Consider the following 12,873-nt stretch of genomic DNA (forward strand, 5'->3'; position numbering starts at 1 on the left):
CTGCTTGCTCTTGTTGCTCTCGGGTTCTCAAATCCATCTCGAATATATCCGGCCAGAAAATTTTACTCCCTGGTTCTTGTAGGATCTTGTTCCAACTGTCAACAGCTATGTCTAGCGTATCCGAATCATCTATCAGCTCCAAGTCTTCATAAGTCCCTTCATCCATTATTTCATACAAAAGGTCTGCTTCATATCCTTGTGGTTCCAAAATACTGATAATCTCCTGAAATATGACCAACAACAAATTACATATTTAATTAACTATGAACTTGAAGAAAATGACATAAACAACACTTAAAAACAATTATAAGCTTTTACCTTTGTGTTTCCTAGCGTCCGATAAATCATGTCAAGTGGAAATCCTGTTGTTCCGGTCCTCTTGAACTTCCATTTGCACATTCTTGGACAACCATCAGCACAGTTTGGAACAGGCTCTCTGAATCTATCTCTAAGGACGGAGATACATTCAAATGCTAATATATGCACATCATTTCACACAATCACATTAGTTATATGATAACAAATATGCTTATGAAAAATACAATTCATATACCTCCAAAGGGTTGATAAACCCAGAAATACCCACTGTGCCTTCTCTGGGATCCCATCACGAAACTGATCCCTCACATGAAAAATCTCCTTCATGCAATCATCAAATGTGTAACGGCCCCATGGAAATTCGGTGCAAAACTCCAGATCTTCTGCTGCTTGGAGAATGAAATACTCAATGAAGTATCCTCCTTTTGACCTTCCTCTTAAAACTCTAGCCAAAAAGTAAAGAACCGCCATCCTCAGACGATCGCCACTACCATCAAACTTCATCTTCTGAAGTTTCTCTAAGACATCCGCTTCTGTCACTTGCAGACCCTTTTCCTTCCCATCCTTTGTCTTCTTTACCTTAAAATACTTTCTCGCAAACTTCATGCTCCCTATGCTCGGATAGTTTTCTGGATATGAGTGGCAGTATAAACCAGAGAGGAGGCTATGTTCCCTGATGGAGTATCTAATTGGAACACCGTTTACCCCAAACCAAGCTTGTCGACCCTTTCCTGTATGCATAGTACGAAGTAGCAACATCCACAATCCCATCACTTTTCCTGTTGGGGTACAATCCATGTGGAATATATGCTTGAACTAAGGATGATCCTGAAACCAACTCTTCTCTGAGGCCTCTAACTTTTTAATCATCTTCTGAAAATCGTGTTGATGGCACCTTGAGGAGAGCTTGCAAACCTTTCCATAGTCGCTCGGTTTGAAGAAAAAACCAGCAAGTCTGCCAGCTTCTACGATCATATCATCCCTCTCAACCTGAAAAACACAAACAAAATACACTGAATAAATAACTGAGTTATACAGAACAAAATCACTTAGTTGTACCAGTTACACTAATTAAATGAAAAATAATATTACTAGTTCTGCCAGCAACCCTAGTTATACAACGACAACACCATCTCCTTAAATAGTTATACAAAATACTTCTCTAGTTATACCAGTAAAACTACGTATAAGAAGCGTAGTTGTACCAGTTATATTACTTATAAAAAGATTGTATTAGTTAGACTAATTATACTTTTCATAATTATACCAGTTATATTAGTTATAAAAAGTGTGGTTGTACTAGTTATACTAGTTCCATTGATTCTGTTTACAACATATTATTACCAGTTGAACTAGTTTTATTCTTTTAGTTGTACTAGTTACACTACTTATATAATTACTACATATTTCTTAGTTCAATGCTATCATAAATAATTCTAAAACCATTTTAAATTGACTTGTTTACCGTTCTTGGAGAGTCATTATCAACGGCAACCTCGGGTGCGTTTGAATCTCTGTTGTTAGATCCAATCTCCTCACCGTTCTGCTCGTCTACACGATGTGAAGGACTCTTTGTGGAAGAGCCTGAGGTTACTCGAGGTTGTTGTTGATTCTCAGCCTCACTCGCTGCATGAGTTGGTGTTGGCGATTTTTGTGGCTGACTCGGAATCACTGGGCGTGGTGTACCCTCGCTATTGCCCTGAGAAGGCAATTCTGCTGCTGGTGTGGGGGCATGAATTCCTTGATGTTCCGGTGGAGATGTTGCGGTTTCTCTCACCCGGTTCCGAGTCCTCTTGGTTGGATTCGACGAGGACCCACTGTCCAGACCACTGTCTCGCTTCCTCTTCTTCTCTGTGGTTTCACTCCTCTTCGCCGCTTCTCTCTTTTTCTTAATGTCGGTTCTCCTTTTCGCTGCCGCTCCTTTTCTTCTTTTCACGTCGGCGTTCTTCTTCTTCTCCGACGCTTCCGCTTTTTCTTTCATCTTGGCGACCCGAGTTTTTGGCGACATTGCACACACGAAATTGGATACAAAATTGGAGATGGGGATTGTTGTTTAGAGATGATTGTGCTTGAATCTAAGTTTGATTAGAGATGGGAGTTTAAAATCATAGTGGTTATGGGAGAGAGAGTTTGAAATCGTGAGTGGGGAAAGATGAAATTGAGAATTTAGAGTTTTTAAGTTGGGTCGGATCGGGTTAATGGGTTTCGGTGATTGGGTTTGTAAATAAGTTAAAGTTTCTTGGTTACTTAGTATTTTCCCCTATTTTCAATTTCTTTTTTTTAATATTTAAACAAAAATACACATGGATCCACAGTAGATTTTTTTGAACCTTTTTTGTCCCTTAGCAGCATTTGATCCTTTATCATCTTCGGAGTTCTTCTTACTCGTTACTCAAAATCTAAGATGACAGACGTGATCCTTGTCTCTTCGACCATGGTTCGACCGGAAAACACAAACCAGTGTAGTCGGACAAAGATCCATCTAACTCCGTATGATCTCAAACTTCTTAATTTTGCTTACCCTCAAAGAGGTCTTCTCTTTTCCAAACCCGACCTGGAAACCCATATCATCCCTCAATTAAAAGCTTCTCTTTCGACTGCCTTAGAGATCTATTTCCCGTTCGCTGGTCGTCTCATCAAGATAGATAATGCCGAAGACAATACAATGTCGTATTACGTTGACTGCGACGGCTCAGGCGCCAAATTCATTCACGCCAAAGCCGAACTCGTCTCTATCAACGATTTCCTTCAACCTCACGACTCTGTTCCCAACTTCACACGGTGCTTCTTTCCCGCAAACGATTTCAAAAGCTCTGACGGCATCTCTGAGTCTTTGCTATTATTGCAAGTTACCGAGTTGAAAGATGGAGTTTTCATCAGTTTCGGTTACAATCACATGGTGGCTGATGGTTCTTCCTTCTGGAACTTCATCCACACTTGGTCCACAATCTGTCTGAACGGTTCAAGTTCTCATATTCAGACTCTTGTTCTCAAGGATTTGTTCCTCGAGGGAATCGATTATCCTATCCATATTCCGGTTCCAGAAACGAAGATACCACAAAAATGTGAAATCCCATCTGAAGAACAGGTTTTTCACTTTACGAAAAAGAATATCTCAGACCTCAAAGCGAAAGCGAACGAAGAGTTAGGTTCTTCGGATCTAAAAATCTCATCTCTTCAAGCGGTTTTAGCACATCTATGGCTATCTATTATCAAACATAGTCGTCTAAACCGTTAAGAAGAGTCTCATATTATAGTAGCTGCGGATATGAGACGAAGGCTAAACCCTCCTCTCGACCCAGCGTGTTTTGGTAATGTGACACACCAAGCGATGGCTACAACAAGGGTGGGAGAGATGTTGGATCAAGGGCTAGGCTGGGCTGCTTTACAAATAAATGAACAAGTGAGGTCTTTAACGAATGAAAATTACATGACTTTTGCGGAGACTAGGGTTAGAAATGTTAAGCTCCCACAGCCAAAAATAAGTGGTGGACCTAGAAAGGCTGATACTTATCTGGTGGTCACAAGCTCCCCATGGTTTGAAGTGTACAACAACGATTTCGGTTGGGGAAAACCAATCGCGGTTCAAGCTGAACCAAATAATGGTTTTGGTGTCTCCCTCGTAGTATTTAGAGGAGTTGAAGAAGGAAGTATTGATGTTCATGCGACCATACCCTTATCCATATGGTCTGATGTATAAGTGAACCTGTCGACCGTTGTTTAAATTGTGGGAAAAATGTGACAGCACTATATGATTTGTTTGGTCTAATAAGACCTTTCCGGCTATGAAATGTAATAATTTAAATCAGTTTTGGTTTTAGTTTGAACCTACTTTTCTTTTCACAAAGCCAAAAAGTACAAAACTGGAACCTAACAGAACCGGTTAAGATTATTATAGATGCAATCCAAAATGTAAGCCGAGCTGTTGTTCGGATCAGAGTTTCTGGTATGTTCTTTGTTCCTTGCCCTGATCATCTCAAAAACCAACATTCCGTAACTATACATATCGACTTGTGAAACACATTTACATACATTCTTGAAAAAAAACTCTAGAGCAATGTATCTTACAGTTCGTCCAAGCAAAGACATTTATATAGGAACTTTGGGTCTGAAATTTTCGTCTACCAGTATATGAAACCTGGCTCTGATATCAATTAAAGTTGCAAGAACACAAAAGATTATAAGAACTAGCACTTCTTATTAGATTTAGAAACTCACACAAAACTAAATGTGTTTCTCTTGATGTTATTACATTTCTCCATAAGAACTCTTTATATAGGACTAAGCTACTTCTTAACCTAATAGTAATATGGAAACATGAATCATAAGCTCGATATTTTTTCATTTTTTTCTTAACTCATCAAACTTCAGTTTAATGAGTTAACTTGTTCCTCAAGTTAATTGATATTATCCAACATTTTACGGATATGAAAACCAGGAGGGTGAAATGGTTTACAAGGACGAGGAGTGTTAAAATTAGAATCCAATATCTTGTAACAACACTCTCAAATCTCTTAACACGTAATACCTCTTGAATATAGTAAATCCAAAGTATCAAATCAAGAAATCAAGAACAACGTAACAAGATGATATGCTCGTGAGTCAAAGTGATCTCATGACGATTACTCTAGTTTCATAACGACTCAACAACAAACATGCATGGAAATAGAAATGCAGTGACACTAATTTATTCAATCTGAAACAGCAAAGCCTCTGACAGCAGTAGAGTCTTCTCATTTGAATTCTGAACTCACTCCTTGAATTCTTTCTGCTGACATTTCCTCTTTTTTGAAAGTATACCCTCATCTTCTTATCAATATACCCTCGACAGAATGCAACTTGTCCCCAAGCTGAAAACCCAGAAATTGAGTGATCATTTCTTTGACATCCACCCACAAGTTTTCATGATTTGGAAGACCTCTCTATTAGATCAGTCCTTCAAGAATCTTGGAACTATAGCGAGTCTCTAACAATTCAAGTGGTACAATGAAAAATTCATCCAAAACATTGAGAACAAAAGGTAGAGGATTCACCGAATGTCCAAAACTGAGAACAGGTTTGAGCTGAGATATGTGGAAGACATGATGTATCTTAGAAGTTGAAGGTAACTGAAGTCTGTAAGCCACTTTTCCGACTCTGTCAAGAATTTTGAAGGATCCATAAAACTTCACAACAAGCTTCTGACACATGCGTTTTGTGGCTGAAGACTGTTTATATGGTCGAACCTTAAGGAAACAGAAAGTTCCCACCTCAAATTCTAAGTCACAGCGATGTTTGTTGGGATTGTCCTTCATAATACCTGTGAACGAAGCAGATCCTCCTTTCAATGTTAAAGCATAAAGTCCATGGCTAACAACATTCGCACAACACCAGCATTTATTGTTGAACCACATCAAAGCGAACAATAAAAAGTGGGTCATGACCATACACAGCTTTAAAGGGTGTGCATTGCACGGAAGTTTGAAACGTTGAGTTATACCACAACTCTGCCCAAAAAGATACTTGTGCCAAGACCGAGGGTGAGCAAAAGTAAAGCAGCGAAGGTATGTTTCGAGACAGTGATTCACAACTTATTTTTGGCCATCAGTTTGAGGGTGAAACGCGATTGAGTATTTCAACTTGGTTCCCCAAAACTTGAAACATTCTTTCCAAAACTGACTCAGAAAAATGTGATCACGATCTGACACAATAGATGCTGGAAACCAGTGAAGACGAACCACCTCTCCAATAAACAGATTTGCAACTTCAGGAGCAGTGAATGGATGACATAATGACAAGAAATGACCATAGTTTGAAAGCCTATTGACAACCACCAATATCACATTGGACCTTGATAATTGGGTAATCCCTTCCCATATGGATGTTGGAACTGGTAATGGCTGCAATTATCCAGTAGGAGCAAGCGTAGAATACTTGCGAGTCTGACACACTTCACATATATGCCAACATCTTGTCCCACTAAAATGACTGCTTTATCCATTTCAATGTCTTCAATACTCCTGAGTGACCCCCGAGAAACACATCATGCTACTCAGTATTAACGAAATCAAAGCAGATGTTGCAGGTATCACTAGACGATGTTTGTACCACAGCAGACCATCTCTCGCCGTACACGGCGAGTTTGGGTCTAGTTGACTAGAAAAGCAATAATCTTAGCCTGAAGAATTGGATCTTTCTCAATTCTTTGAATGAATTGTAATTTTAAAACATGAGGAACCATCACTGATAGTAGTAGTGACGAAACAGAATTCTCAGCTGGTGAAACAATCTGAGAAAGACCATTTACAGCTGTATTTTTGATGCTTGGTTTATACAAAATCTCAAAATCATAAACCCAGCGGTTGTGTTAGCCACCTTTGATAATCAAAAGATACTTCTCGTTGCACAAGCAAGAACTTGAGACTTTTTTATCAGTATGAATCACAAAATGAGATAGTGCTTCCACTTCTATATGGGCAACACTATGGCCATCAATTCACGCTTGTATATAGGTTTATGTTGTTCCACTGAGTTCAAACCATAAATGATTCATGAATCTTGTTTTTCTTCTCTTTACTCCTTCACTCCTCTATTTCTTCTTCTTTAAGAACTACAAAAAATTGATAAATCAATCTAAAAAAATATAATGATTCGATAAAGTAAATCTAAAGAGAAGGATTGAAGAACAAGAAGATTTGTTTGTAAATACGGAAGGAATAGACGAAGATAAAGAGTACGAAGAAGATAAAAGAAAAAATTAAGTGAATCATTATGTATCTACTTGTCAGCTACTGTTCATATATGTAGGCATAGGGGTGGGATGACATTTAGAAAGTTGCACAGTCCGACGATCATTGAGAAACTTTATATATATGGAGTGAAAATACAATAAATTAATTTGTGAAAGACACAGACTCGAGATAAAGTAAGAGAGACCTAGGATTTATAGAAGAAAGTGAAAGAGAAGAAGAGATTTGCTCATAGAAAGGGAGAGAGAGATGAAGTAATTTGGTCCACTGGATTAAAATGCAATGAATGGTCTAAAATTGCGATCTTTGCACTTATAGATTGACCAGTGAGAATTCTTAATTTTTTTTGGTCAAAAAAATACATGAGAATTCTTAATTTTTATTATTTATTTTTGGTCAGTTTTGAAACTATATTTTAGCTTTATATTTTTGTGATTTTATGTTTTGATTTTAATTTTTATAAGTTTATTTTCATCTTTAAAATTTTAGATATGTAATCTAGAATATGACTGTGAATGTGTGGTTTAAGTTTAAATTATGATTATAATTAAATTTAGCTGCAAAAGAATTATATTTTAATTTTAATTTTTGGTGTAAATTTAAAAGAAAAAATTTATAATTTGAAGTTTTTAAATATAAAATGTTTTATATATAATAGTTTAGGAAATAGAGTTTGTGATTATGTTTAAAGTTTAAGGTTTGTGTTTGGAATTTAAGGTTTACGGTTTACACTTCGTGTTAAAGGTTTGTGTATAATAAATATAGTTTAGTAAAGTTTGAAGTTTGATATAGGGTTTGAAGTTAATTTTTAGTGCTCATGAAATAAGGGTTTGAAGTTTAAGTTGGGGGTTTGGGGTTTAGTATAAGATTTGAGACTAAAGTTTGAAAATACTAAATTTGTATAATGTGTGTTTAAGATTTGGCGTTCAACTTTGAAAATATTATATTTGGTGGTTAGATTTATGATTTGAGGTATAGGGTTTGTAGTATAGTGTTAGTGTTTAAATTTAAGATTTAAAATTAATTTTGAAAAGATTAAATTTTGAGTCTAAGTTTAAGATTTAATTTTAAAGAAATTCCATTGAATAACCATATATAGAAATTTAATTAGGTAAATAATTATACCACTGTTGATTTTTTTTATAATTCTAACATTAACCCTACTCCAACTCACGTATAAGCTCAAACATAGGTCTGACATAATCTCTCTATCAACTTTGTTTTCTCTGTGACATGTTCTAATTCTTCATCTTCCTCCACACATCTCTTATCCCCCAACCCCTAGAAAATTTATGACCAAAGATACTGATAAACTTTTCAACAAATCCTTTCTTCTTCTCTGCTTATTCTTACCACAATTTCCTTCATCCACCGAGTCACCACCAGCCAATTATCCCGAAATAGAGCCCAACTCATTGAGTCTACTCGACACAACCTTGAATGGATGATTTACTCCATTGCTTCCTCCGGTCTTTCTTCCTCTTCTTCATCGCCAAGCTGTCTTCGAAGGCGTCGATGATCTCATGAATGAGTTTGCGATTAGGTGACGAGTCCCACCTAATCCAGTAACTGGTGTATCAGCTGAAGCAATCATAGAGGAAAAAAGAAAAGTGATGATCATCTTCTTTGGGTTTTTCTTTCTTGAGGCAAGAGATACGACTTGGGTCTCTGGAACTCGAGATAAGGTAAGCAAGAACTTCACGGTCATCCGTTGAGCGTCTTCTGTCCATCCTCAAGTACATATCTCATTGTTTTTATGATTTTGTTATATTAACTCTGTGTCCTATTGCCTAAAAATATCACCTTTATGATTCTTGATTCTCAATTCTTGTTTGGTTTGCTTATCAAAGTTTGGATTTTTTTCTTTCTTAAAACTTCTTTCAAGTCTAATCCTTATGTACAAGAACAGGTGAATACTGGCGCAATATGAAAACAACATTGCTTTAGAACTTTCTCCTGTAAAAGCTGAGACAAGGATTGCTTACTGGACAAGATCGTTGATGACAGAGGAAAGGTCATCGTACATGTGTACACCCTTCTACCCAATCCTTAGTTCTTTATAAATCAATGTATGTTCCTTTCTCTTTGCTAATAAAATAATGTGCAGGGGAAATTATAAGAACCCCAAGTTTTGGTCGAGGCAAAATAATCTGCAATTATGAGCCATGTGTTCAAGTCCTCTGTTTTTGTTATATAGCCTCTGTTTTTTGGATTCGAAAGCTAGAAATTCCTTTGTTTTTGTTAGTGCCAAGGCTATTATAAGTATGATCCGACATAAGTATGCAATATCCATTTATAAAATTCATGTATAAACACTACTTCATATATTATAATAATTCAATTTGGCCATGTACAATATTTTTCACAGGCAATTTAGTATAATTAAATTTTGTTCACCAAAACTAACCAGTTTAATTTTACATAGAATAACAAATACTTGGATATTCAACTTATATATTTTGAATACTAAAAAATTGAAAATGTACCATGTCACACAAATAAATACATAAATTTACATTAAGTTCACAAACTCGTCTTATATATATTTTACCAAATTGTTTATCGTCTCAATGGTAATATTAACTAATATATTTAAATTACGATAATAAAAATCATTCTTATATTTTATCAATTTCACTGGAGTTCGTTTTATCTAACCGGATAAATTATGATATATTTTTACATGCCATTTAGTTTAAATAATTTAATCAGTCACATATAACGGTTTATAATTTAAAAATACCGGATACAACATTCAATAACTGTTATGTTATGATGTTACAACTTTCTATAACCTCAATGTCTTATTCTCAATATTTTCAAAAGCAACTACCAAAGATTACAAATGGCCAAATTGAGTTATGCTACTATATAACTTCAATACTCATTAATTTAAGTGGTTAAATATATACGGCACACTTAATCTAAAACTATGGACAGAACTTAGGTTCACCTCCTAGGGTGAACTTTTAAATTCACTGCACCTTTTATGACTCAATCAAAGTGATACATAGATTATTAATTAAAAAACATTAAATTAAACAAAAAATAGCTATAAAAAATAAAAACGCTAATTTTAACGACGCTAACGCTTCCAGCTAAACCCTAAACCCTAAATCTTAAATTCTAAACCCTATACCCTAAATTCTAAACCCAAATCCAAACCTTTAAACTCAAACCCTATACCATAAACCCTAATCCTAGACCCTAAACCCAAATTATATATCCTGAACCCAAAAAACTAGACTATAAACCTAAACTCTATACCCTAAACCCAAATCCTAGACCCTAAACCCAAACCGTAAACCTTAAACCCAAATTATATATCCTGAACCCAAAAAACTAGACTATAAACCTAAACTCTATACCCTAAACCCAAATCCTAGACCCTAAACCCAAACCGTAAACCTTAAACCCAAATTATATATCCTGAACCCAAAACATTAACTATAAGTCCAAACGGTAAATCCTAAACCAAACCGTAAATTCTAAACCCAAAACCTATACCCTAAACCCAAATCCTAAACCTAAAACCCAAATGGTAAACCCTAAAAAGTTAGATGCTATAGGATTTGGGTTAAGGTTTACGGTTTGGGTTTAGAGTCTAAAACTTGGGTTTAGGGTATAGGGTTTAGGTTTATAGTCTATTTTTTTGGGTTTAAGGTATATAATTTGGGTTTAGGGTTTATGGTCTAGGATTAGAGTTTAAGGTTTACGGTTTGGGTTTAGGATGTAGAACTTGTGTTTATTAGGGTATAAAGTTTAGGTTTATAGTCTAGTTTTTAGGTTTAAGGTATATAATTTGGGTTTAGGATCTAGGATTAGGGTTTAGGGTATATGGTTTGAGTTTAGGGATTTGGATTTGGGTTTAGAATTTAGGATATAGGGTTTAGAATTTAAGATTTAGGGTTTACGGTTTAGCTGAAAGGGTTAGCATCGTTAAAATTAGCATTTTTATTTTTTGTAGCTATTTTTTATTTAATTTAATGTTTTGCAATTAATAATCTATGTGTTACTGTGATAGGTCATAAAAGATATAGTGAATTTAAAGGTTCATCTTAGAGGGTGAAACTAAGTTCCGTCCTAGAACTATTTACTTACTTGTTCGCATGTATATATATTTTCAAATAAAGCCGGTTATTAGTTCGATTAACCGGATATAAATATCCAACAACCATCGAATTGCGTGACATTTATCACAACACAGGCAGCTCCATTGTTTTTTTTTTTTGTCTAAATGTTAAAATTTATAATCATTTTCTAAGTTTTACGTGTTGCATTAGCAACTTATTACAAGAACAGGAAAGAAAATAAAGTAAAAACTGATAAATGAATATCACCACACAGGCAGCTCCATTGTTAATGAATATAATTTGATGCAACCGTCGTCACAGCACATAAATACACTCGTAAAATAAAATCTTAGTTTCAAGAATCCTTAACTCTGATAATACATCAACTGTTTGTACTCCTAATCTCAAAATCGTTGTTAATGTGTCTTCTTTCTACCACCATATGATCGCTCCCTTCTCTCTCGAACAGCCTCTGTTATTAGTCTCTAAAAATGGGACAGCAGGAATACTCATTACTATCACTTTCACGTATCCCCTCAAACGTACTAACAGATTCGCCGCTTTTAAAACAGGGGAGAATATGTTCTTGATTGCAATGAGTAAACCTCCTACAGTGCTATCTCACTACAACGACTTTGCTTACATGACGGTGTAGAGTTTATGTATAGATGACAGTGAAGGAAACATCAATATATAGTGAAACCATTGTTTGAAATCCGTGACACAGAAGTGCTTATGTGAGAACTAAAACCAATGGCATTTTCGTTAAACACCCCATGCCCATCTTTTGTTTTCTTATCAATGAAAAATGGTTCAGCTTACTGCACATGCCAACCTTATGAAAATATCTGCACATTATTTTCTTTTAAAAATATTATTGAAATAACCAGCTACACATACACATGCGGTAGAAACGCATGCCAACAAATGCTGTTACGTATCTTTCCATCTGTTTACTCGATCTTCAATCTCTCACTTATCAAACTTAAATGAAAAAAAAAGAGAACTCATAAGTTGTCAACTAGCATGTTGCTGGGAAAAGCTAACGAGAGCATCTCCAAAAGACACTCTATAACTTCAAATATGAAATTTTTTCCTTTTCAAAAAGAAACTTTAAAACTTCAAATTTGAAGTTTTGAGGAGTGAAACTCTATATTTGAAATTTCACTGCTCAAAACTTCAAATTTGAAGTTTCATATTTTTATTTGCATTTTGGTCCATATAATCACACTTCACATTTATGATTCATAAATATTTTCTCTTTTATTGTTTTTAATCCTTAAAAAAATTATATTTAATAAATATTTTAAATTTTGTTTACAGATTTTAAATTTTACACAAAAAATTAAATAAAACTTTAAAATAAGATTTAAAATATTTTAAGCTAGATTTAGACAACAATAATATACAAAAAAAACTTAACAAAAAGATTTTAAAAAATTACATGAAGACATAACTATTACAACAATACTCATAGTCAGGTAAGTTTGATCCGGAACCTTTAAATTTTCAATTATTGTCCAAATTTTTTTGTGAAACTGATGATTGTTGTTGTTTTTTATGTCTTTTTTGTACAATTCTTTCTTTTTCATATTGAATATATCCACGAGTATTAATATCATCAAAAAAAAATTAGTCTTTTAGCAATATTTTATATTTCTCTTTTACTTTTTTGTTCCGATCTAATGTATTTACAAGTATCAATATTACCAGATTTCAACAACTTTTAGGTCGTAATCTACAAAGTAAAAATG

General features: G+C 34.8%; 2 protein-coding genes and 1 long non-coding RNA gene across 3 annotated transcripts; all 3 read left to right on the forward strand.

The window, feature by feature from the left end:
* Positions 1–2,674: 2,674 nt before the first annotated feature.
* LOC106340499 (uncharacterized acetyltransferase At3g50280-like) lies at positions 2,675–4,151 on the forward strand. Its single transcript, XM_013779371.1, has one exon. It carries the CDS (start codon positions 2,723–2,725, stop codon positions 3,554–3,556), a length of 834 nt encoding a protein of 277 aa, XP_013634825.1. The 5' UTR covers positions 2,675–2,722; the 3' UTR covers positions 3,557–4,151.
* Positions 3,587–4,018, forward strand: LOC106338772 (uncharacterized acetyltransferase At3g50280-like). The gene has a single exon (XM_013777672.1). The coding sequence runs from the start codon at positions 3,587–3,589 to the stop codon at positions 4,016–4,018; it is 432 nt and encodes a 143-aa protein (XP_013633126.1).
* Positions 4,152–8,373: 4,222 nt separating the features above from the next.
* LOC106339857 lies at positions 8,374–9,395 on the forward strand. The gene is made up of 2 exons (XR_001269244.1): positions 8,374–8,731; positions 8,956–9,395. It is a non-coding gene; the product is annotated as an uncharacterized LOC106339857 (long non-coding RNA).
* Positions 9,396–12,873: the final 3,478 nt, after the last annotated feature.

The sequence above is a fragment of the Brassica oleracea genome, chromosome C4, assembly GCF_000695525.1.
Source record: "Brassica oleracea var. oleracea cultivar TO1000 chromosome C4, BOL, whole genome shotgun sequence".
Taxonomy (NCBI): domain Eukaryota; kingdom Viridiplantae; phylum Streptophyta; class Magnoliopsida; order Brassicales; family Brassicaceae; genus Brassica; species Brassica oleracea.